Source organism: Leptonotus elevatus, chromosome 21 (genome assembly GCF_054856555.1).
Source record: "Leptonotus elevatus isolate MCC_2025b chromosome 21, RoL_Lele_1.0, whole genome shotgun sequence".
Classification (NCBI taxonomy): domain Eukaryota; kingdom Metazoa; phylum Chordata; class Actinopteri; order Syngnathiformes; family Syngnathidae; genus Leptonotus; species Leptonotus elevatus.
Genome location: NC_141259.1, coordinates 643273 through 665257, shown reverse-complemented (window position 1 = coordinate 665257; position 21985 = coordinate 643273). Strand labels below are relative to the sequence as shown.

Sequence of the window (21985 nt, the reverse complement as noted above, 5' to 3'; positions counted from 1 at the left end):
AAATTTCGTACAAGAGAGACTCCAAACGTGTCACAGAGGCGGTTACGCCAGCTGCCAAGCCGTCAGCCGCGGCCTGTAACGTAGACCGAAGCGGTCCAGAATTTTTATCATTACCACTATGCCATTCCACATCAAGATTACCGCTATTTACCGTCAACATCGGTGCCTGCAAATCCTGCAGCATCTGAGCCGTAGGCTTGTACGGTGAGCCTGTAAACGGGTTAACAACATCAGACAAAACAGCAACGAGCGGCCCGCTGCTCGCCAGAGGTGCAACAATGTTAGCATCACAATTAGCCACATCCTTAGCACCCGCTTTTACCAACGCTCCTCAAGCAATTTTAACCGAACTGCCCATCGCCAACATCCTAGCATTCCTCATCATTTGATCCACATGTCTACAATTTCGTCTCACTTTTCTACCTTTCAAAGAAAACACAAAAGTCTGTCGTACCATTTTTTCCAGCGAGAGCCGTTTGTTTACTCATGCTAATTCCACAGCTTTCATCAGACCGATCAAACAAACCGTGGACATCAACGGTGGGAACCAACCCTTGTCGCAAGCAGCCGTAACCCAATCTATCAACAATGCTTGCATCTTTCGCCGACTCTTTTCACGCACAGTTCCAACCGCAACTCCGGAAGCATGCTTAACTTGCGCGTCCAAGTTCAAATTTCCACTATGTACCGGAAGTACATTAAGATCAAACCATTCAGTGTTACGATCAAAATCGCCCTCCATTATTCAGAGTTCTTACCACTCGTAGTTCCAACAAGTGTATATACTACCTAAGCAGTATCAATATTTATCAATGCAGTGACGTCTCACTTTACAATATGATAGTTCGAATAGGGTAAATTTATTCGACAACGTTTAAACAACCGTACAACAAGCAATCACAGAAGCCCACAAAACACACAGCACGCACAACACAACATAGAACGTACACACACAACGAATACACAATGACTCACAGAACATACACAGACAACGAATCACGTGATCCAATTCCGCAGTGTCAAAACTGTCTCTCTTTTACTGCATATGTCATGCAAGGCGCTCTTTCAGCGCAAAATCAAAACAAAATCACACGTAATCTAGCGATCGCAAATACAACGTTTAAAACCCAATGTCCGTTGCAATCGACCTGACTCCCCCAACTGTTCAATTTCAACAGCGCGCGCACTTTTAAAATAACTTATTACGTGAAAAAATGGACGTTCTTATACAGGCGACATGTACTACCTGAAAGAACAATCCTGAACCAACCAAACTGCCAAGGGCAGGCGCGTCTACTATGATCTTCAGATTTACCAATGGATCTTCAAATATCCACGAAACCCCGTAACCTCTTTATCCTTATATTCAAAAAATAAATATCATAGTCTCTCGAATCCTTCACAACGCAAAAACAGAATTTTACCAATTAATAAGACGTTGCTTCTTCCTGATAACATGGCTCTGTCCCCAGCAGCCGCGCGCATTAACCGGTCCGGGCCAGCACGTTCATCACCACATGCTCCACCCCACGTACGTGTTTATAGTTCAATGTCGCAGAAATTTTTAGAACGACATCAAACTACAACTTGTTCAAACAGATCTCATGTACAAATCTACACAATTTAGCAGACGAAAACAAGTTGCAATGATTTTAAACAGACAGAACTCCTCTACGTGGATTAACGTCTCCACTTACTGTAATTAATTATTTAGGCGCCTAGAAGTTCCATTCGTTCATCAATCACTGCAGCTCGAAATCCTCTTACCTTCTCACTTTTAGCGTCGGGGTCACCAATTGTTGGAAATCATTTCCTTGATTTCTGCGTGTTCAAATAAATTCAAAGTTGAAATCTGTGAACAAGTTTGCCAGCTTTATTTCAGATTCTGAAAGTCATCTGTGTTACTGCTCAATCATCGCAGCTCACCCACAAATGTGTTCTTTTCAAAGTTCATACATGCATATATACAGTAATGGTTCCCTCCCCCTCATTGACCATTTGGCCCCTTCTCAGCATGTGATATTTCCTGTCACCCCAATTCTACACACCCCCTCTCTTATCTCTTCCTCCTGGATGTGGGCCACTTGGCCCCCCTTCTCCCTCTACCAGGCCCCCTCATAAAACTCCACACAGAGCACAGCCCCCCCTTTGATCTTGTCCTGTCAGCAGAGTGAGATACAATCTGGCCAACTCCTATTGAGTTCTTTCAGTCCTTACCAAATATTGAGGTAAACAATTGGCTTCCTAGATAAACTATTGACCTCGGGAGAGCTGGCTCCAGAGATTCCCGCATACCTGCTGTGTGGATTCCGACACCTCACTTCCTTAGGGGGAAAACAGACCACATTCTACCACAGTTGGATTTATCTAACTAAAATCAAAAACACTTTGAAGAATATATATGTAAAACAGAAAAACAATGTTAATAATTCTATCACATTTTAGTTTAGTATTTTTTTGTTTTGAGTTTTGTTTTTTAATTAAGTGTAGTTAGTTTTCAGGGTGGTTGTGTTAGTTTTTATTAGCTTTAGTTCTTCAAAAAAAAAAATGCTTAGTTTTAGTTAGTTTCAGTATTGGTTTTCGTTCTTGTTAAAAAAAACTGCATTACTTGTGCGCAATATTTAATAAAAACCATGGTAAAATGGAAAAAGTAACATTTTGCATTTCGGCTGAGTTGGAAAATTTGTCTCCTAGGAGCAACGTCATCTGAAGGTGCTTTTCTATTGGCTGCTGCTAGATGACATAAATTCTGTGCACACTTTCAAACGTCTTTATTCCGGTTAATATCGAAATAATAAATCTTCCCAAAATCACATTTTTCCTTTAGTTTTCGTTAACTAAAATAACATTGACTCCTACTGAATATAACATTCATTTTATGAGCTAACATTTTTCTGAAATATACTTTTACTGTACTTTTTAAATAAATTGTTTTTAAATTGTTTTTAAATTTCACGTACCCCCTCGAGTGCCTTAATGTACCCCCATTTGAGAACCACTGATCTAAACCGCCCGAGTATTGAAACCACCAGAGCAGTGCGTTGTCGTATCTGACCGATAGATGGCGATAATATAACCAGACGCGTCTGATGTGTGTGTGTTTATCACATGGAAAAGAAAAGAGATCTTGTATGTGTGGAGATTGCAACGATATGTGGGAGGAAATATAGTACCACGTGATCACTTTTTCTTAAAACATTTAGCTGTCCTGAATCTGGCTGGCACCAAAGCATACTTAACGATATGTTAGTGTTTTTTTTTTGAGGAATGCCAGCATAAAGTCTTTGAGGTACAAGATTTCGTGACTTAATAAGTAACTATATTTACAGGCATAAAGTCGTTGTCGTCGAATTTGATTATTTTCTTTTCTGATGCAGCGTCTCTGGAACACACCAACACAGTGACTCAGACCATCCGACCCTTGTGTTGAAACAATGGCGGCTTTCAGTAAACATGTCACAGCGAAGAACTCCTCAATAGCAGGTGGCATTTTGCTGATGTTATATTTGCTGAAAAACAGAAGACGAAGGCCAAAGCAGGACTGGTAAGTGGTATAAAAAGAAGCTGTTTTACGAAGCGCTCGACGCGTTCCTCGGTGTTGACTTGACAGGTGACAGCCTAAGTGTGCTAAACATCAGACTACAGTACGGTACATACATTTTTGGTGTAGCGAAGTTTCTTATTCTGCACATTCGATTAACCTTGCTGTACAAGTTCAAGTTGTAGAAATTCATGAAAGCTAAGTTGCATTGTTTGCTATTGTACGCATTTTAATGACATTAAAATTTGTACACATTTTAATGACATTACAATTTGTACACATTTTAATGACATTACAATTTGTACACATTTTAATGACATTACAATTTGTACACATTTTAATGACATTACAATTTGTACACATTTTAATGACATTAACATTTGTACACATTTTAATGACATTAACATTTGTACACATTTTAATGACATTAACATTTGTACACATTTTAATGACATTAACATTTGTACACATTTTAATGACATTAACATTTGTACACAGTTTGATCTTCCAATCACCTTCAACAAATAATGATTAAAGCCTTTGCTAGTACTAGCATAATTTCTGAACAAATGTTAAGCATTCCAGAGTTTTCTCTGGTTAAGCTATGCCAAAGGTCATGCTGCACTATCAAATCACGGTTGGTTAATCTTTGCATGTCACGTAGCCAAAGTCTAGCTACACAAAATGTTATCACAATTACTTAAATCAGCTGATTATTTATTAATCGAATATGTTACTCCACTGAAGTTGTAAATAGTTGTATTTTGTATAAAAAATAAATAAATAGAGCTGTCAAACGGTTACATTCTTTAATCAGATTAATCACATTTGAGAATTTTGATTAATCACTATTAATCGCTTAATTAAAAATACTTTTTATCAACATTTCTTGCCTGCCAAATTTAAAGAGCACCTGTTATGTGTTAATTCTTTCATTTAATGTTATGAGAACGTTTTTTTTTATCCACTGCACATGCTCATCCTCCTCTTTTTCTAATCAGTCAATTACTTGCATAATTTAAAATGGGGAAAAAATGACCCTGATAGTTTGACATGAACGAATATTCTGAATGTCATGCGCAAACATTTATTAAATGCTTTACTTTAATGCATGTAGTTATGTTTATTTCTCAAATACAAACTGCTATCTTTAACGTAACCATCCACTGCAAAGCTTAAGATCATCTGTGGTAAAAAATAATAGTGTGATTAATCTGCGTTAGTACATGATTAATGCGCTAATTGTTTAGTGATTAATTAAGTAATTAACGCTTTAACCTTGACAACCCTAAAAAAAACGGTACATCAACGGTAGTTGAATGTTGAGCAAAGGTTGTGAATACTTACGCGTACGCGTACGTACGCGTACGTACGCGTACGTATTCACAACCTTTGCTCAACATTCAACTACCGTTGATGTACCGTTTTTTTTCGCGTGAGTACGTATGCGTACGCGTACGTACGTACGTATACGTACGGCTGTATCACTGGGATGTTAATGGCTGCTTGTCAAAGGAAAGGAATGAACAATACAAGATGTTAGACTTAATTTTTTTCCTTTCTTGCAGTCCAAAACGAGGATCAGATTTGGTGCGGAACTTGGATGTAAGTTGATTGTTAAATGGTATAACAATATCAATTACATTTGCTGTAATAGTCTTTAAAGGGATATTTTTCATAATTGCACTACAGATCTAAATTATTTTTATTTGTCGTGTCTTTTGTACAGAAGGATGGCAAAAAAGACCGTGCAGCTGTTGACAAAGTTTTCTTTCTTCAAATTCTACGGATATTGCGGTCTATGGTACCTCAGATTTTTTGCATGGAGGTAAGAATTCATTCTTATTTTGCTTTTGTGTATTTCGAAGTCGCTCAGATGCAAATGTATTTTTCACAGAGGTGGGCGCTGGGGCTGTGTATTGCCGTGTATTGCCAACAACCTCACGATACGATGCGTATCACGATACATGGGTCACAATACAATACGTATGGCGATACATATGTATCCCAATACATGCTCTTTAAGGCGATACGTATCCCGACATTTTACATTGCTTTACATGCATTTTTATTATAAGACCCATATGTATATCTAAATGATGTTTATTATGCTGGATGGCAAAAAAAAATTTGTTAGCAACTCTTCTGGTTTGCCACCAAGTGGCATGCATGGTCTAAATGCGCGTGCATTGCAGAGCAAGATGCCACTTTCACAGACACACCAGGGAACTTTAAAAAAAAAATAGGCATGGGCCAATATGAGTAAAAATATCATAGTATTAAAATTACAGCTCTAAAATGTGCTTATTTAAAATATTTGGGGAAATAATTTTTTTCCCATTTAAAACATTTAGTTTTTAATCAAAATATAGTAAAATTGGTACATTAAAAACATGTACCATGTTAAATATAAATAAATAAATAAATAAATGTTGATAGTCTTCCTCTGTTTAAATTTTTCTTAGCAAGTCACAGTGTCAAATCACTGCTGAGCTATTTTTAGAACAGACTTGAATTCCTGGGACACCTACGCATGTACACTTTTTTGATTAAGTAAACCGTCTGCACCAGTGTCTCTCCGCTCCCCCCACTCTCTTCTCCTGCTGCTGCTTTGCAATTAAGTGCATGTGTAAGCTTGCACGAGTGGTTAACTGCCTACATGATTTACAAATGAATGTGCAATATCGATTCTGACGCCTGAATATCCATACGTGTATTGTAAAGAGGATTTTGAGCGTCCGTCATTCGGCAATCGGCAACAGTCGGAACACCTTTCCCTCATCGTCAACCCGTCAATATTTCAACCCAAACCGCATTGTAATCATCAATCCATCATTCGTCAATTGCCCAGCTAAATGAGCGTCCGTCAATGCTTCCGTTAGTGTTGTATCTGGTATCGACAGAGGCGCCCCGATACAGCATTAAAACAATGATATCGGTTAGTACTAACAAGTAAAATGCCGATGCCATTAATTCTGACGCTAATATAGAACTTTGGATGCAGCATCTTGTGTCTTGCTCATGCATGACATTCACTGATATGTGAAATGTTCACTGCATGCCGAGCTAAGATATCCTATTCGCCTTTGAATGCTCTGAACCAATGGCAAGACAGCTTTTTCATTTTGAGAAAAAAAAACTTGGGTATCGGCTTCGGCCGATACTGGAAAGCTGGGTATCGGAATCGGTTTTGGGGGCCAAAAAACGGTATCGGAACAACACTAGTTTCCGTCATTCGAAGTGGGCATCTATCAAGTTTCCCGTCAATTAGCAATCGTCAATAAAATGGGCGGCGGTCATTGATGGATTGAATTTTCGAATGCATAGATAGCAACTGCACTATGAAATACTTGTAATCTTCAACTAAAAATTTGCTTGACGCTACATAATAAATTAAATTGTTAATTCTGTGAACTTCTTCTTTTCGCTTGGATAAGGAATAAGTCCTGGGAAAAGTGTTTTTTTTTTTGTTACCCAACGCCCATATTAATACACAGAAAAAATGGAGAGTTAAAATGGCAGAGTTAAATTTGTGGGACTTCATTTTAACTCCCAAAGTATAATCTTAATCTTTTCAGAGTTATTATTCTTAATAATAATAATAATAATAATAATAATAATAACTAGAGCTGCGAGCAGCTATAAAGGGCCCTCGCAGCCCGGGCCACTTTGGTGTACTTGCAGGTTGGGGTAGTGGCACGTTGGGGTAGTGGCACGTTGGGGTAGTGGCACATTGGAAGCAGAATTTTGTTGAAAATATAATAATGAACCTTTATATATGGAAAAAAAAAATGCCGGTTGTGATGAGTGTGTAAAGCTTTTTGGTCAATGATAAGACCCTCAAAAATCTGCGTCCTATTTTATTTTTGGGCATTGAGTTCCCCCCATTGGCATAGTTTTAAAAGTGTACATATACAGTACTCAGCGTAAATGAGTACACCCCCTTTGAAAAGTAACATTTGAAACAATATCTCAATGAACACAAAAACTATTTCCAAATTGTTGGCAAGACTAAGTTTAATATACATCTGGTTAACTTATAACATGGAAGTAAGGTTAATAATAAAAATTTGATTACACATTTTTCAGTTTTACTCAAATAGGGGTGATGCAAAAGTACACCCCACAAAAAAAATTCTAAATTTAGTCCTTTGTATGGCCTCCACGATTTTTTTTTATCACAGCACTAAGTCTTCAAGGTATTGAATGAGCCAGCTGGCAACATATCTTTTTTTATTTTCTTCTTTTTTTATTTATATATTTTTCTTAAAGAGCTCAGTATTGTTCATTCGGTAATGTCATCATTGCTCCTTTTTTTTGTTTGTTTTTTTGGTATGTGCGTGTGTGTATTCGTTAGTTCACCAAAAACCTATTAAAAAAAAATCCCATACCGTTCACCTAAACCGAACACCGCCGTCAGGAGACCCGAGGAAGAACCAAAGAAAACAAAGGAAGGTGAAATCCAGCACCGACCAGACACCACCCACCGGGCCACCAACCAGAGTTCTTCACCAACCCCAGAAACATCTAAATTCCAACAAATCCAAAAAATCAGGGAGACCATAAGAGACCAAAGGAGAGACTGAGGAAAGGAAGGAAGGACAAACGAAGCAGAGTAAGATCCACAGACACCAGCCTCCACCGATTCAATGACCTGAGGAAGAAGCAAATTGTGTCTGAGTTTCGATAGATGCTGGTGTGGTGGATCTGGCATGCATGAAAATCTCCACCAAAGAGGGGAGCCGTCGACCCCTGCCAGGACAGAGCAAGCGCAACACCTCAGGGCCCCCCAGGCCGCGGCAGCGCCAAAGGACGACCCCCGGGCCCCGCCAGGGCCACCGGCCGAAGAGCAAACCCAGGAGCAGGAGCGCACCCCACCGCAGCATCTATACTGCGGTCTCCAATCGGGCCCATTTTGTTGCATCAATCTTTTTCCATTCTTCAAGAATGGCCTCTTTTAGAGACCGGATGCCGGATGGGGAGTGATGCTCAACTTTTCTCTTTAGAATTCCCCATAGGTGTTCAATTGGGTTCAGATCAGGAGACATACTTGGCCACTGAATCACTTTCACCTGGTTCTTCTTCAGAAATCCAACAGTGGCCTTAGATGTGTGCCTAGGATTATTGTCATGTTGGAAAAGTGCACGACGACCAAGGGCATGGAGTGATGGCAGCATCCTTTCTTTCAAAATTGAGCAATACAGCTGTGAATTCATGATGCCATCAATGAAATGCAGATCCCCGACACCAGCAGTACTCATGCAACCCCACATGAGGACACTGCCACCACCATGTTTCACTGTAGGCACCATGCATTCTTCCTTGTATTCCTCACCTTTTGCGACGCCATACAGTTTTGAAGCCATCAGTTCCAAAAACATTTATCTTGGTCTCATCACTCCAGGGTAGAGTCCCAGTACTCTTCATCTTTGTCAGCATGGGCCCTAGCGCACTTTTTTTTTGCCTGGGCTTTACGAGAGGCTTCTTCCGTGGACGGCGACCATGCATGCCATTCCTCTGCAGTGTACGCCGTATTGTGTCACGGGAAATAGTCACCCCAGTTTGGCTTTTTATTCCCTTCGATAACTGCAGTGAACTTAGATGTCGATTTTCTTCCACCCTTTTCATCAGAAGACACTGCTGTCGAGTTAACAACATCCGTGGACGACCTTGACGTTTCTGTGAGATGGTTGCAGTTCCATCTTTTTTAAATTTTTGTACCACTTTTGCTCAGTCTTCTGTGTAATGAATAATTAGACTCAGCTGTAGACTTTTGTAGTCTAAAGTTTGGGCTTTTTGGAGCGGTTGGAGCGTACCCTGAAGTGTTGGAATTTGTTTCTTTATCATACTTTTAACTTGCAGATAATGTAAAAAAAATTTTTTTTTTATTTTGTATTTTTGGAGCAAGGATGTATATGATATAAAAATATTATCTGAGAAGAGATGGTGGAGATGTGTAATTCCTTTCTGCTCCCACACACCTAAATAAAACGATTGGTTGTTAAGTTGAAAGTCGGGGTTATGCCATAGGGGAGAAAGCCCACAGGGCTCTACTTGGGCTTTTGTAATTTCTAGTGCCTTCCACCAGGCAGTCAGGGTGGCGGAAATCATTGGATTTTTAAAACAATTATGTCGCTTAATCGATGTTGTAATAAAGAGTAAATCTAGAAGTCTGAGGTTATTACAATTCTTCTGTTCGAGTTCCAGCCAACAGTTAGTATCTCTGTTGGGTTGTGCCCATAAAATAATATATTGTAGCTGGTTAGCTATATAGTAGTGCATAAAATTTGGTGCCTCTAGACCTCCTTTGGATTTACTTTTCTGAAGAGTAGATAGACTAATCTTTGCTTTTTTTTTATTCCAGTAAAATTTTGTAACGGCTGAGTCCAACAACTGGAACCAGTTAGCCGTAGGTTTAAATGGAATCATTGAGAAAAAATAGTTTGGGTAAAACTTTCATTTTAATAGTGGCTATTCGTCCTATTAGAGAAATAGGAAGATTATTCCAGCGCTCCAAGTCACTATAAATGCTATCCAGAAGTGGAGTAAAGTTTAAATGAATTAAATCAGTTAATTTAGGTGAGACTTTTATGCCTAAGTATTTTAAATTACCTATAGGAAATGAGTATAGTGTGGGTCTTGGCTTGCAGGGTTCCATGAATTTTCTGTAATAGGTAGAAGTGTTGATTTTGTCCAGTTAATAGAATAATCTGATAACTGTGAGAATTTAGTTATTAAGTTAAATACTTCCCCTAACGAAATAGCAGGCTTTTCTAAATAAAGTAAAATATCATCGGCATATAGATTAATTTTGTGTTCTGTTACCACAGAGTGAATTCCTTGAATCCTTCTTTCCTGGCGTATAGCTAATGCAACAAGTGGCTCAATAAATATTGCAAATAATAAAGGGGACAGTGGGCATCCCTGTCTTGTGCCTCTCTGTAGAGTAAAACTCTGAGATATAATCCCATTAGTATTAACTGTAGCTTTAGGAGAATCATATAATACTGACACCCAGTGAATAAATGACTTCCCAAAGCCAAATTTATTTAAAACAGCAAAGAGGAAGGACCAGTTAACTTTGTCGAAAGCTTTTTCTGCATCCAATGATATAATAACTGCCTTTTTCTAATGCCTCTGTGACATGCTAATAAGGTTAAAGAGCCTCCTAATATTATTAGTAGAGTGACGATCTTTAATAAAGCCTGTTTGGTCGCTATGAATGATTGTCTGGATTACTGTTTCTAGTCTTGATGTGAAAGCCTTAGTGCTAATTTTAATATCAGTGTTAATTAGTGAAATCGGACGGTAACTTGATGGAAGGGTGAAGTCTTTTTCTGGCTTTAATAAAAGTTTAATTGCTGCTGTGTTCATGTGTGGGCGTATGTGACCATTAGTTTTAATTTCTGTTACTACTCTTAAGAATAGTGGAGCAAGCATTAACCAGAAGTGCTTAAAAAATATAGCCGGATAACCATCCGGGCCAGGTGCTTTGCCATTTGGCATACTATCTAGAGCACTGGACAACTCGTTTATAGTGAATGGCGCATCTAACATATCTTTATATTCAGTAGTTAACTGAGGTATATTTATGCTACTGAGGAATGCCTCAATATGCTCTGGGTTAGGCTTATTAGTTTCTGAGTATAGGTTGTGATAATAGTTATAAAAAATTTGATTAATTTCTTCTGGTGATTGTGTACATTCACCAGTTGTCCCTTTTTAATAGCCGTTATAAGCGATTTTTCCCGATTGCGTTGAAGAAATTTACCTGATTTGTTATTATATTCAAAGTTGTTGTATCTCAACTGTTGTATTATAAACTGTCTTTTTAGTTAGCATATCGTCTAACTGTATTTTGTAAGTCAGTCCATATTTGGTTATTTCGGTTTATTGCGTACTCATCCATCAGTTGTTTAATTTTATCTTCCAAGTCTTTTTCAAATTTTTGATCCTGTTTCTTTTTCTAAGATGAATATGATATAATTTTACCTCTAATTACTGCTTTCCCAGCTTCCCAGAGAAGAGATGGAGATAGGTCTGGAGAGTCATTTATTTCCAAAAAGTCTGCCCACTCTTCTTATAATTTTGTCAAATTCTGCGTCGTTCAGCAGTGAGATGTTAAAACGCCATGTCGGTGGTGGTTTAAAGGTATAATCAACTTGTAGGGAAAGGGAGACTGGTGCATGGTCGCTAATAATAATAGGATGTATTTTTGTAACAGTTTTATCAGCAATAGTTATTTGTAAGAAAAAAATCAATTCTTGAAAAAGACCGGTGCACAGCGGAAAAGAAGGTAAGTTCCTTCTTATTTGGGTTTTTAAGTCTCCAGCTGTCGACGAGGCCAAAGTCATCCATATATTCCCCTATTACTTTAGTAGATTGTAATCGCCTTATACATGTTGTTTTATTAAAACGATCTATTAATGGATTTAAGACTGTTAAAGTCTCCTCCAATAATAAGAGTAGATTTCGCTGCTAATTCAAACAGCTTAGAGAAAAATTCATGGAAAAAGGCCGGATCATCATTATTAGGGGCATATAAATTACCAAATGTATATATTTTATTAAATATAGTCACCTGAATAATAATGTATCGGCCCTCTGGGTCTGTTATTGTAATATTTAGAGTAAAGAGTAAATTCTTATGTATACAGACTCCTCTTTGTCTACTGTTATAAGGGGCAGAGTACGCTTGGCTAAAATTCTTATCAATAAGTAATTTTTCTTCAGATTTTTGTAGGTGGGTTTCTTGTAGGAGGCAAATATCTGCTTTTAATTTTAAGAGATGGTCTTACATTTTTATTCTTTTTGCCTGTGAGCGAACAAACATTCCAGGAAACCAGAACTAATTTATGCATACAAACAATATAAACTCAGTCTTGTGTATATATCTGTATAGGCCATTTGTCAATACTGGCATGTTATAGGATAGAATCAAAGTGGTTAGGTGATTTATGTAATTTGTGTAAAATATGAGGTAACGTGTAAGTAAATATAACAGTGAAAAAACGGGTAGGGAGGTGAAAGTGAAGGAAATTAGCTGGGGATTAAACATAACAATACACCAGTAACTGGTAACCTAAGCGAGATTTTTTTGTTTAAATATACTTTAGATATAGTTGTGTAGTAATATTATATTTATAATATAGCCTAAACATAATGAGTATTCATATTTTTGGTTTTATAACCACATATACAATATATGTATACATCTGATAATCAAACAAAGTTTAGTTCCACCAATGCCAATTAGAACAGCCAGGGAGTGGAATTGGGGTTCCGGAATAGTTGGCCATCGATATATAACTTATCAACGGCTATCGTAGTCGGTTTACCCTCCTGCCTATTTTGTTTCATTATAGGAAAGGGTACCTTTCGCCGCTCATTAATCTCTCTCGGGAATTGATCATTCATTCCAAATGAGGTCTCTTTAAGCTCCCGTCCTTTACTTTTAACAAATTATTTCTGTTTGTAATGCTCAAACTTGGCGATAATAGGACGGGGTTTGTTGCCCCTACGGGCTCCAAGCCGATGTACCCGGTGAAAAGAGATGTTATTTACCGTCTCCTGAGTAATTTTTAACGACGTCGTCATACATTTTTTTTATCTCAACCTCTGGGTTGTCAGAGGTATTCTCGGATATGCCTGAGAATATTAAATTCTCCCGCATGCTACGGGATTGGACATCCAGAACAGTTTCTTTTAGCATTTTATTCTCCTTTTTATTAGTTTCCAACTCTGCTGAAACAGCCGCGAGTGAAGAGCGTAACTCGGCATTATCCCGTTGGAGGTCACTTACCTGTTGGCTGACGAATTCCAGGCTTACCTTTAATTCTTTGACGTCCTCGCGGATGAGGCAGAGGACATTAAGTTTTTTATTTATGGACTCCAGCATACTGACCGAAACGTCCGTAGTGGTTAGGTCGTCCGTGTCCGTCGATGAGTCATTTTTCCTCTTCTTCGAAGGTTTCTCGACGGAAGGATCCTCCATCGCGCAGCTGTAAAAATATCCGTCGATGAAATGTTCAAGGTCCTCCACGCTGGGTGGTATTCCAAATCTGCCGGATGAAAGAGAGAAGAGAAAAGCCAAGATATATGATGGTTAAATTTGGATTAGTTTAGCATAATAGAGCTAGTTCTATTTTAGCAGCAGGGTGCCGCCATGTTAGGGGTTCCCGGTCTCGCTGTAGGTCTCGCGATAGTCACAGCATCTCGCGATCTCACAGCCTCTCCTTCGGAGCATTTTCATTCCGTTTGGCCATTAGCATTGATTCTAATCAAAATACATGGCTTCATGTAAACCAGGCTGATGTTATGATCCTTATTATGTTATGATGCTCCTTTCCTCCTTCCTTCTGACTGGGAAACACTGACAGACAAAAGGAGCTTGGGCCCATGAATTCATTTTCACTCACAGAAGAGACTGGTCAACATTAACATGCTTCAAATGCTCTCTTAAAAAGAGGTGTTGGGTTAAAGTTGAAAACCGTTGCTACATCGGCCCGTCATTGATGGATAACCAACTTTTGGCGAGTGCTTCTGTATTTTCGGCAAAAACTTTATGTTGCCCACCTCAAGGCATGCTGGCTACTCCTTTCGGCTCATTGAAATAAAGTGACATCTTTGTGAAACAAGCATAGAAGTTTGCGGATCTAAATGTGCAGTTGTAGCATCATTAAAGTGGGGGTACTCAAGTCGTGGCTAGATCGGTTCTACCACTTACGTTGCAGCATAGGAACGAGCTTCGGCTGGCTAATACTGCACATAAACGTGTTGCGCTTCTGCTCCTAAGTTAGTAATCACAGCCTCCGTGGCGGCGTATAAGAAGCATTTCTTCAGTTACAAGTATCGAAGTTCTCACGAGCAGATTACGAGGCGTGATTAACGAGGAAAAGACGTAGAAGCCTTGCTATGCTAACCGCTTTGCTAACCGGCTAACGTTATCGTGAAACTGGCATTAATTTAAGTGCATGGGTGATCGATTACACTTTTTTTTACAAAGTTCTCGCTGGTACCGCGTTAAAGCAGAGTGTGTCAAACTTTTAATAGCAAAACAGCTAGCCTTTTAATGTCTCTGGGGAGAATAGTAATGCTACACACTTAGCTAAACAGAAAGTGATGTGATTGTTACGGCGTCCCGTATACATTAACCAGGAGGAGGAAGATTAAACAACAGGCTTGAAAAGCGATTAAAAAAATGGATGGATATACTTACGTGAATACCTTTCATATCACTAAATATTATGTTTTCACACTGCACTGCTGAGTTTTAATTTTGATATGAAATCTGCACAATAAATATTTTCAAGACAACATTAAATCCCCTATTTAGATTCATAAATACTTTCGTAAAAACTATGTCAGTGATTACTCTGCCTCTTTTGTGAACATTTGATGATTTTATATAGCAGCCCTATTGGATGCATTTCTCTTTTAATACAGATCTGTTTGTCACTTTAACTCTTTGACCGCCAAAAACGTTTAATAACGCTTAGTAAAATCCAAATGAGTGCCGCCAAAAACGTTAAAAGACGTTAACTATGTGTTATTTTTTTGGTTTTTTTGGAAACGGTGGAGGAAAGCCTTGGCCAGCTGTGCTGAAAGTATCAAGCAGATCGAGTTAGTATAATGACTGTTTATGGGCACTAGATGGCAGCGATGACTCTTTGGACAAGATCGGGTAGGAGTCAGTAGAAGACGTGAGGCGGAGCTCGAGTGTTGAGGGGAGAATGGCTGAGGACGCGAAAATGGCGACCGGTTGCAAGCAGCTCACGCTTTAGCATTTTTTTTGAAGACGAAAAGCATCGACCAATGCTAAAGAGCACATTGATGATGATGATGGTGACTCTGAGGTTGACGCCGAAGTTGGAAGCGTTGACGCGGCGGCTTCGATCGGGTCGTAAAGCCTCACCGGCTAGCGATGCTAACGCCGGAAAACGTGGTGCACAATCGAGTATTTCTGCACAGGCGGACGTTCAATCGGATGATGAAGAGTACCCAGAGTCCAATCCATATTCATCGGAGGAGTGGGTACAGTCTGATCACGGAGAAGACACTGGTTCTGGACTACGATGCCACCATGAATGGAGTGGATAAGATGGATCAGAACATCTCTTACCACCCGGTATAGGAACTGAAGGACATGAGGAAGCCAGACATACCAGGTCACCGTATCATGATCCTGAGAGTAGACTTGATGACAACATGGCCAAACACACACTGCAGTATATACCTGCTACTCCCCGGAAAAAAAGGCCGGCAAGAAAGTGTAGGGTCTGCACGCGAAGGGGCAATTGCAGTGAAACTAATCTGTGGTGCAAATCCTGCTGCGTCCCCTTGCACGCAGGGGAGTTTTACACAATATACCACACAAAAAGAAAAACTGTAGTTGAAACATCCACACAATTGTAAATAGTACCACAGTTGCACACATTTGTAAATAGTTTGCTAAATTGTTTTGTCAAATTGTGACACTGTTGAATGTAAATAAACATATTTTGCTATCAAAAAACACTTTTTCATTGTTGGTGGTAGTGTTTTACTGAAGTAAAGCACTGTTTAGGTGTTTGTGGCATCATTCATGGAAAAAAAAGGTGTCAAATTCACTAGAGTGCATGAAATAATATTGTTTCACAAAAAGCTTGATTTCTCTGTATTTTGGTCCAAAACAGAGCATTTGGGTGAAACTAACCTATTTCCTATTGTTGATTACTGAAAAACTGAATAAGGTAGAAACAAACTTTTTTTTCCAATGAAAGATGAAAGTTCAATCATTCATTTGGTAGTATCTGTGTTTCCATAGTCCAAACACAAATTTTTTTCTGTGGCCCTTGAAAAATCTGTCAAAATGCTTAAATCATCTGGCACCCACATGTTCTCTTTTCTGAAAATTCTTGGCAGTCAAAGAGTTAAAATAAAATGTAAAAATAAAGTCATAGTGTGTTGTATTATTATTTTTTTTATAGAAAAACTGAAAATATATCATCGCATATCGTTATCGTATATAAAATAGATGGAAGTTTTTTTCCATATCGCCCCGCACTAATGCGAAGCATCGAAATATATACATGGACTGAGCCGACGTTTTTTCTCATAATCTGTGTATTAATTTCGAGGCTTTGCTTGTTAAAGCACTCTCATAAAATGTGGAAGCATTTACTGTGGTGACGGGACGATCTTATGTTAAATTTAACTCTTTCTATACATACCAAATACGTCATAAAAGTCATAGTCACCGCATAGATAGGATGTATTTGTATGTCATAAGCGTTTTTTATGCAAGCGTGTACAGGAGGGTCTGAAGCAGCTTCTGACTGAAGGATTAGTTGACTGCAATGTTATTTAATAAAAAATAGCCAGAAGGTGGCAGCAAGTACAATGTATAAGATCAGCCAGTACCACGCAAGGATCTTGTTGCAGAAATATAGGAGGAGGAAGTGTAGGTTGGGACTGGGAGTATCGTCTGTCACAAGCGTGGTGTAGTAGCGCAGAGAGCAGTGGAGAGGAAGTTGAAAACAAGCGATGGGCAGAACAAAACCGTTAACCCTGGAGGATTCGTTTATGGCAACAAAAAAAAAGCATCCTCCTCAGTTCATCAATGATGCATGACGGCGGCAATCAAATTGCTGCACATCAAGCAATGACACTTGGTTTGTTGAGCAAACGCAACGAGCAGCCGTCGAGCAATCACAACTTTTTTTGCCAGTCACATCGACCCCTGGATGACGATGCTGCGGCAGAGCTGGAGTCAGACCAGCCAATGTTTTTTTTTATGTGCAATAAACTGTTATTTTGTTATCAAAAGCACTTTTTGGAATGTTGTATTGTTTTATAGCAGGACAACAGTATTTAGATGTTTGAGTTGAAACAAAAGAAAAAATAGTAGTGTTAAAGTCAAAGTTGTGCTTGAAATGTTTGTTTGACAAAAATCTATTTTCTACGGTTTTCTGTCAGGAATTGGAATTTGGACAAAACTACAAATTGCTATTTTCTAACGCTGATAAGAACAGAAAAGGATAGAAGTGCACTTTTTCTGTTGAAAAAAGAGAGCGTAAGCTTTCTTTTGGTAAGTTCCATGTTTATATAGCAATAGAACACAATATTCTGTGGGCCTTGCAAGATCATTCAAAATCCAGTAAAATGGCTGGTATTGAAGGGGCTGCTCCAATGAAAATGGCTGGGATTAAATGAGTTAATTATAGCATCCAACATGTCGTGGCTGGATAGCTTAGTGATTATGGTCATTACCTTTGGTTACAGAGTACGTCGGATCGAGTCCCAGTCATGGCAGTACTTTTAGGAATACATTTTTAAGAGTGTCTGTCTATTCCTATAGTGTTAACTTGTGTTAGTGAGTTAAAACTGTTCTCCCTCTCCCAGTGTGAAATATTTTCACAATTTTAAAAGTGTTGATTGATTGATTGTTGATTGTTTTTGATTGATATTGAAACCACGATTAATAATAACGATAATTTATTGATATCAAAACTATGTATGTAAGTAAGTATTCAAGTATGTATTCAATAATCAAAACTCTACTCCTCTAAACTATCAACCCACCCCCCACCCCCATGCCTAGTCATCTCTACAAGTTGAACACTTTAGTCTTGAACACTTTTATTTTTATTTTTCAAGTACAAAGTGATCTTGTAAATATGAAGAGCAATTCAAGACTGTAATCCACCCTTGTTGCAAAAGCCTGATTGAGAATTGTGATTTACTCAAGAGAGTTCTCCACAATATCAATTTGGGACTTTTCCAAGGTCATTTGCTTGGAAAAGCGGGACATTCTGTACAATACTTGTAGCTGATTGGACGATGCGGCATTGTGCACGTTTGTTTTGACCAAACATGGCCACGTATGAAAATGTTGTCTTTGTTCTCGTGGAAGGCGGGGAAAAAAAGCACGAACATATTTACCAGCTTGAGTGAGTGAGTACTTCTGCAAGAACATAATTAATTGCAGCGTCCATTTGTCCATGTTAGGTTTGTTTGCTTGTTTACCGCGGTGTCGGCGCTGGCTTCCTTTCGTCACAGCTGCATATCACGCACCAAACACAATGTCGCTCTGTGATTGGTTGGGATCGGTGGAAATCAAGGGGCTTGGTACAAGATGTATTCTCAGGAGTTCGTGAACTCACAAATACCGCGAGAATTCAGCTTGCAGAGCAAGGTTAGTGTTCATGCATGCAAGAATTGGGACAACTGCATCATCGTTGCAGGAAAGATGCGTATGTGTTGTATTCATAAACGCGAGGGCACGTTTTCAGGCTTCGTTTGGATAAAGCACAAAAAAAAATTAAACTTGTTAACTTCTGAATGGGGCCTCAGTGAGTCATGAGGATTTTCACTAGTGAATTTAAAGGGATTAAATCATGGTATTTTAAGCCCTTCCACAGTTAACTATAGGTTTATAATGATTAAATCTTATCTTTGACACCATGGCGATGTAATTTTTTATGAAATATTAGGTATTTTGTTGGCTATTTTTATTATTATTATCATTAATTTAATTTTATTTAAATTTTAACGCGGAAATAAAACGCCTGGTTTAGTAAAATTCCGGCTCTCCCCGTGTGGTTGCCTCGCCCCCTCTCGTCCGAGCCGGCACCACGCAAGCCATCAATTTTTCAATAAACATTTGAAACAAAACAGATCCTTGCCGCAATAAATTGTAGTGGAGGAGGGAAGGAGAGGGAAAGAAGAGAGAAAAAATGAAAAAAAAACCCGGATTGAACCCATCTGCTTCTGCTTACAGGGTGAGCTCGCTAACCACCCTTACACCATTAGTTCAGTTAGGTACAACAGCGCAAAATTTTTACTTGTAGTTTACACAAGTGTCAGCCACAACCTTTCTGGGAATTTAAGATGGAAAATTGTCATTGCACTTTGGCATTGCAAATGTGAAGGATAATTGATTGCTTTGAATTCATTTGGACAGAATGTTTACTGATGAAAGCTATTTTTATCACTATCCTGTGAGCATGGAGGTCTCAGAGAAAGTGTGCGTGTGTTTAGTCCGCACAGGCGTTGCAGGGGTGGGTCCGCACCTAATGACGTCATTAAAAAAGGGATCACCCGCTCGGGCTGGTATTTGGAGAGCAGAATGACCCAGAATTTCTCATAGAGGGGTGAATGGAGGAAAACACCACTTCGGTGATGTTTATGGTGAGGAATTTTAATAATTTTGGCGTGGCTACAAGCTCTAAAAAGTTGTTTTTTTACGTTGCAGTCCCTTTAAACGAGGCCTGTACATGTGCCTTCTTGAACAGGGTGACCTTGTTGGCATTGGACACTTGCAAGATTTGTGTATTACAAACTGTTCTTTATGGGTGACTGATTTTTCAAATATTTTAGATCATTAACAATTTCCTCCTGTGTACTTCTGCTCATTGGCCTTTGGTCACTGTATTGAGGGCAATTCAAGGTCATTTTCTGCGTCCTATGGTGGCCCTGAAGTGCAAAAGAAAACAACATATAATAATAATGATAAATAATCAATTTAAATGTTTTGCTTTTGTATTTTTTAACATAGCTTCTCAAACCGTGATTTAGTGTGCCACTCAGGAAACACCTTCATTGATTGGCTGACAAATTTCACTTGGAAATATCTACCAATAACGTACGGTACGAGTCGTACGGGCCGAAATTCCTTGGGGTTCTGCAAGTCATTATGTCGTCGTATTTGCGTTTCAGACTTTTCAAGCATCACTTGCCTGAAAACTCAAATTAGTGCAAATGGAACATTATTTGCATGACTAAGAAGAGGTCATGTATTTTCTAATCAGTTGCTTTTTCACGAATTTGTGTTATGGAGGATTTTAGACTAATCCTTTTTTGTATGATTGACACACACACACCACACATATATATATATATATATATATATATATATATATATATATATATATATATATGACTTATATGTTTTATAGTCTATGTTCAATATTGAGATAGGACAATAATGTGTACAACATTCTTTGTTTTTACCTGGTTTCGGAATGAGTGTAATTATGGCCTCCGACCAGGTGATTGAAACTTTAACATTCTTCAGAGTCCAGTTCAAGGAGATGTGGAGTATTGGCATCAACTCATCAAAAACCTTGTACCACTCAGCCAAATACCCATCACTTAACGTTTCCCTGCCCTTTTTTTGGTGTTAATTTATGGCTTTTGATATTTCCTCTTCTGTAATAGTTTCTGTTAACCTCTTACTTTGATTACATCCTATTGACGGAAGGTCTAATTCCTGTAAAAAAACAAAACAAAAAACTCCTCATCTCTTCAACACTTGGTAATGTGCACAAAGTCTTTAAAAATGTTCTAAAAATTTTTAGGTTGATGAGTTATGCCACCTGTAGAAGGATCTTTAATTGTATGTATTGTGCTCTCTGAGATGTTTTCTTATCCTCCTTGCTGGCAATTTTGTGTATTTTGATCCCGCCTCATAGCATTTTTGTTTAAAATATAACAGGTTTTTTTTCCGTTACATCAGCTAGCATCTTATTGATATTTGTTTTGTCTCTTGAATTTGTAGTTGGGATTGTTTTTAAACGTTTCTTAGATGAGGATTCTATACATTTCTGGTTTGAGCGCAATTTACAGCATCAAGATTATAGAACATTTTACACAAATTTGGCACTCATGTGCAACGGTAAACTGTACAAATTGCCAGTCCAAAAACTGTGGATGAACATTTCACCAGTAAGTATGATTGAAATGGAAAGAAATTGAAAGATGTGAGAATTCCAGTTTAGGAGAGTGGCATGGATATAAATAGTTTTTTTTGCCATTGTGCGTCCACATATTGCATTTTCTTTTGGACGAATGATTGCTCATTTGCTAAAGTTCTTGATAAGTTCATTATTGCCTGCTTTGTGAGTGACTATAGTTAGAATTAAATGAGAATAAGTAATGTTTTTATAGATAAATGGAATTAAGAGGTGAAATAAACCTTGAAGATTATTTTTTTCAACATTGTTGTTTGTGTTTATACCAAGACTTTTAAGAGTGTGTGGAGAACTCTATATCCTTTATCTTTTATGAATTTTGAAATTATCATCTGGATGGAATTTGTGTCGACATCTTATACATGCATCGGACTAGGTTTTTGATCATATAAAGTAGTTTATGGAGACCTCTATCCTTATTATTAATAAATTTGAGTCGGCCCAATCACAGGCCCAATGACTTTGGGAAGCTAAAAAAGGGGGGTCTTCAAAGCAGCACATACCGTCCACTTGTTATACATGAGTGGTGTCCAAATTCGGTCCTCGAGGGCCGGTAGTCCTGCAGGTTTTGGATGTTTCCCTTCTCCAACACAGCTGAAGCTCATCAGCAAGTTCTGCATAAGATTGATAACGATCCTGTTGATTGGATTGGAACAGGTGCGTTGGAGAAGGTAGACATCAAAAACCTGCAGGGTCAAACCGAGCTTGGACA

The 21985-nt window shown here is 38.4% G+C and overlaps 1 protein-coding gene across 3 annotated transcripts in view; it reads left to right on the top strand.

Annotated features, from left to right (window-relative positions):
• The first annotated feature begins 3143 nt into the window (after window positions 1–3143).
• LOC147155499 (ATP-binding cassette sub-family D member 3-like) overlaps window positions 3144–21985 on the top strand; it is a 110279-nt gene continuing 91437 nt past the window's right edge. For all 3 annotated transcript variants that reach the window (XR_015092042.1, XR_015092041.1, XM_086065902.1), the window contains exons 1-4: window positions 3144–3289; window positions 3378–3544; window positions 5110–5146; window positions 5271–5369. Coding sequence is in view for 1 of the 3 variants with exons in the window: in XM_086065902.1 (XP_085922028.1) it covers window positions 3435–3544; window positions 5110–5146; window positions 5271–5369 (246 nt within the window). In the remaining 2 variants the exon portion in view is untranslated. The remainder of the gene's footprint in view (window positions 3290–3377; window positions 3545–5109; window positions 5147–5270; window positions 5370–21985) is intronic.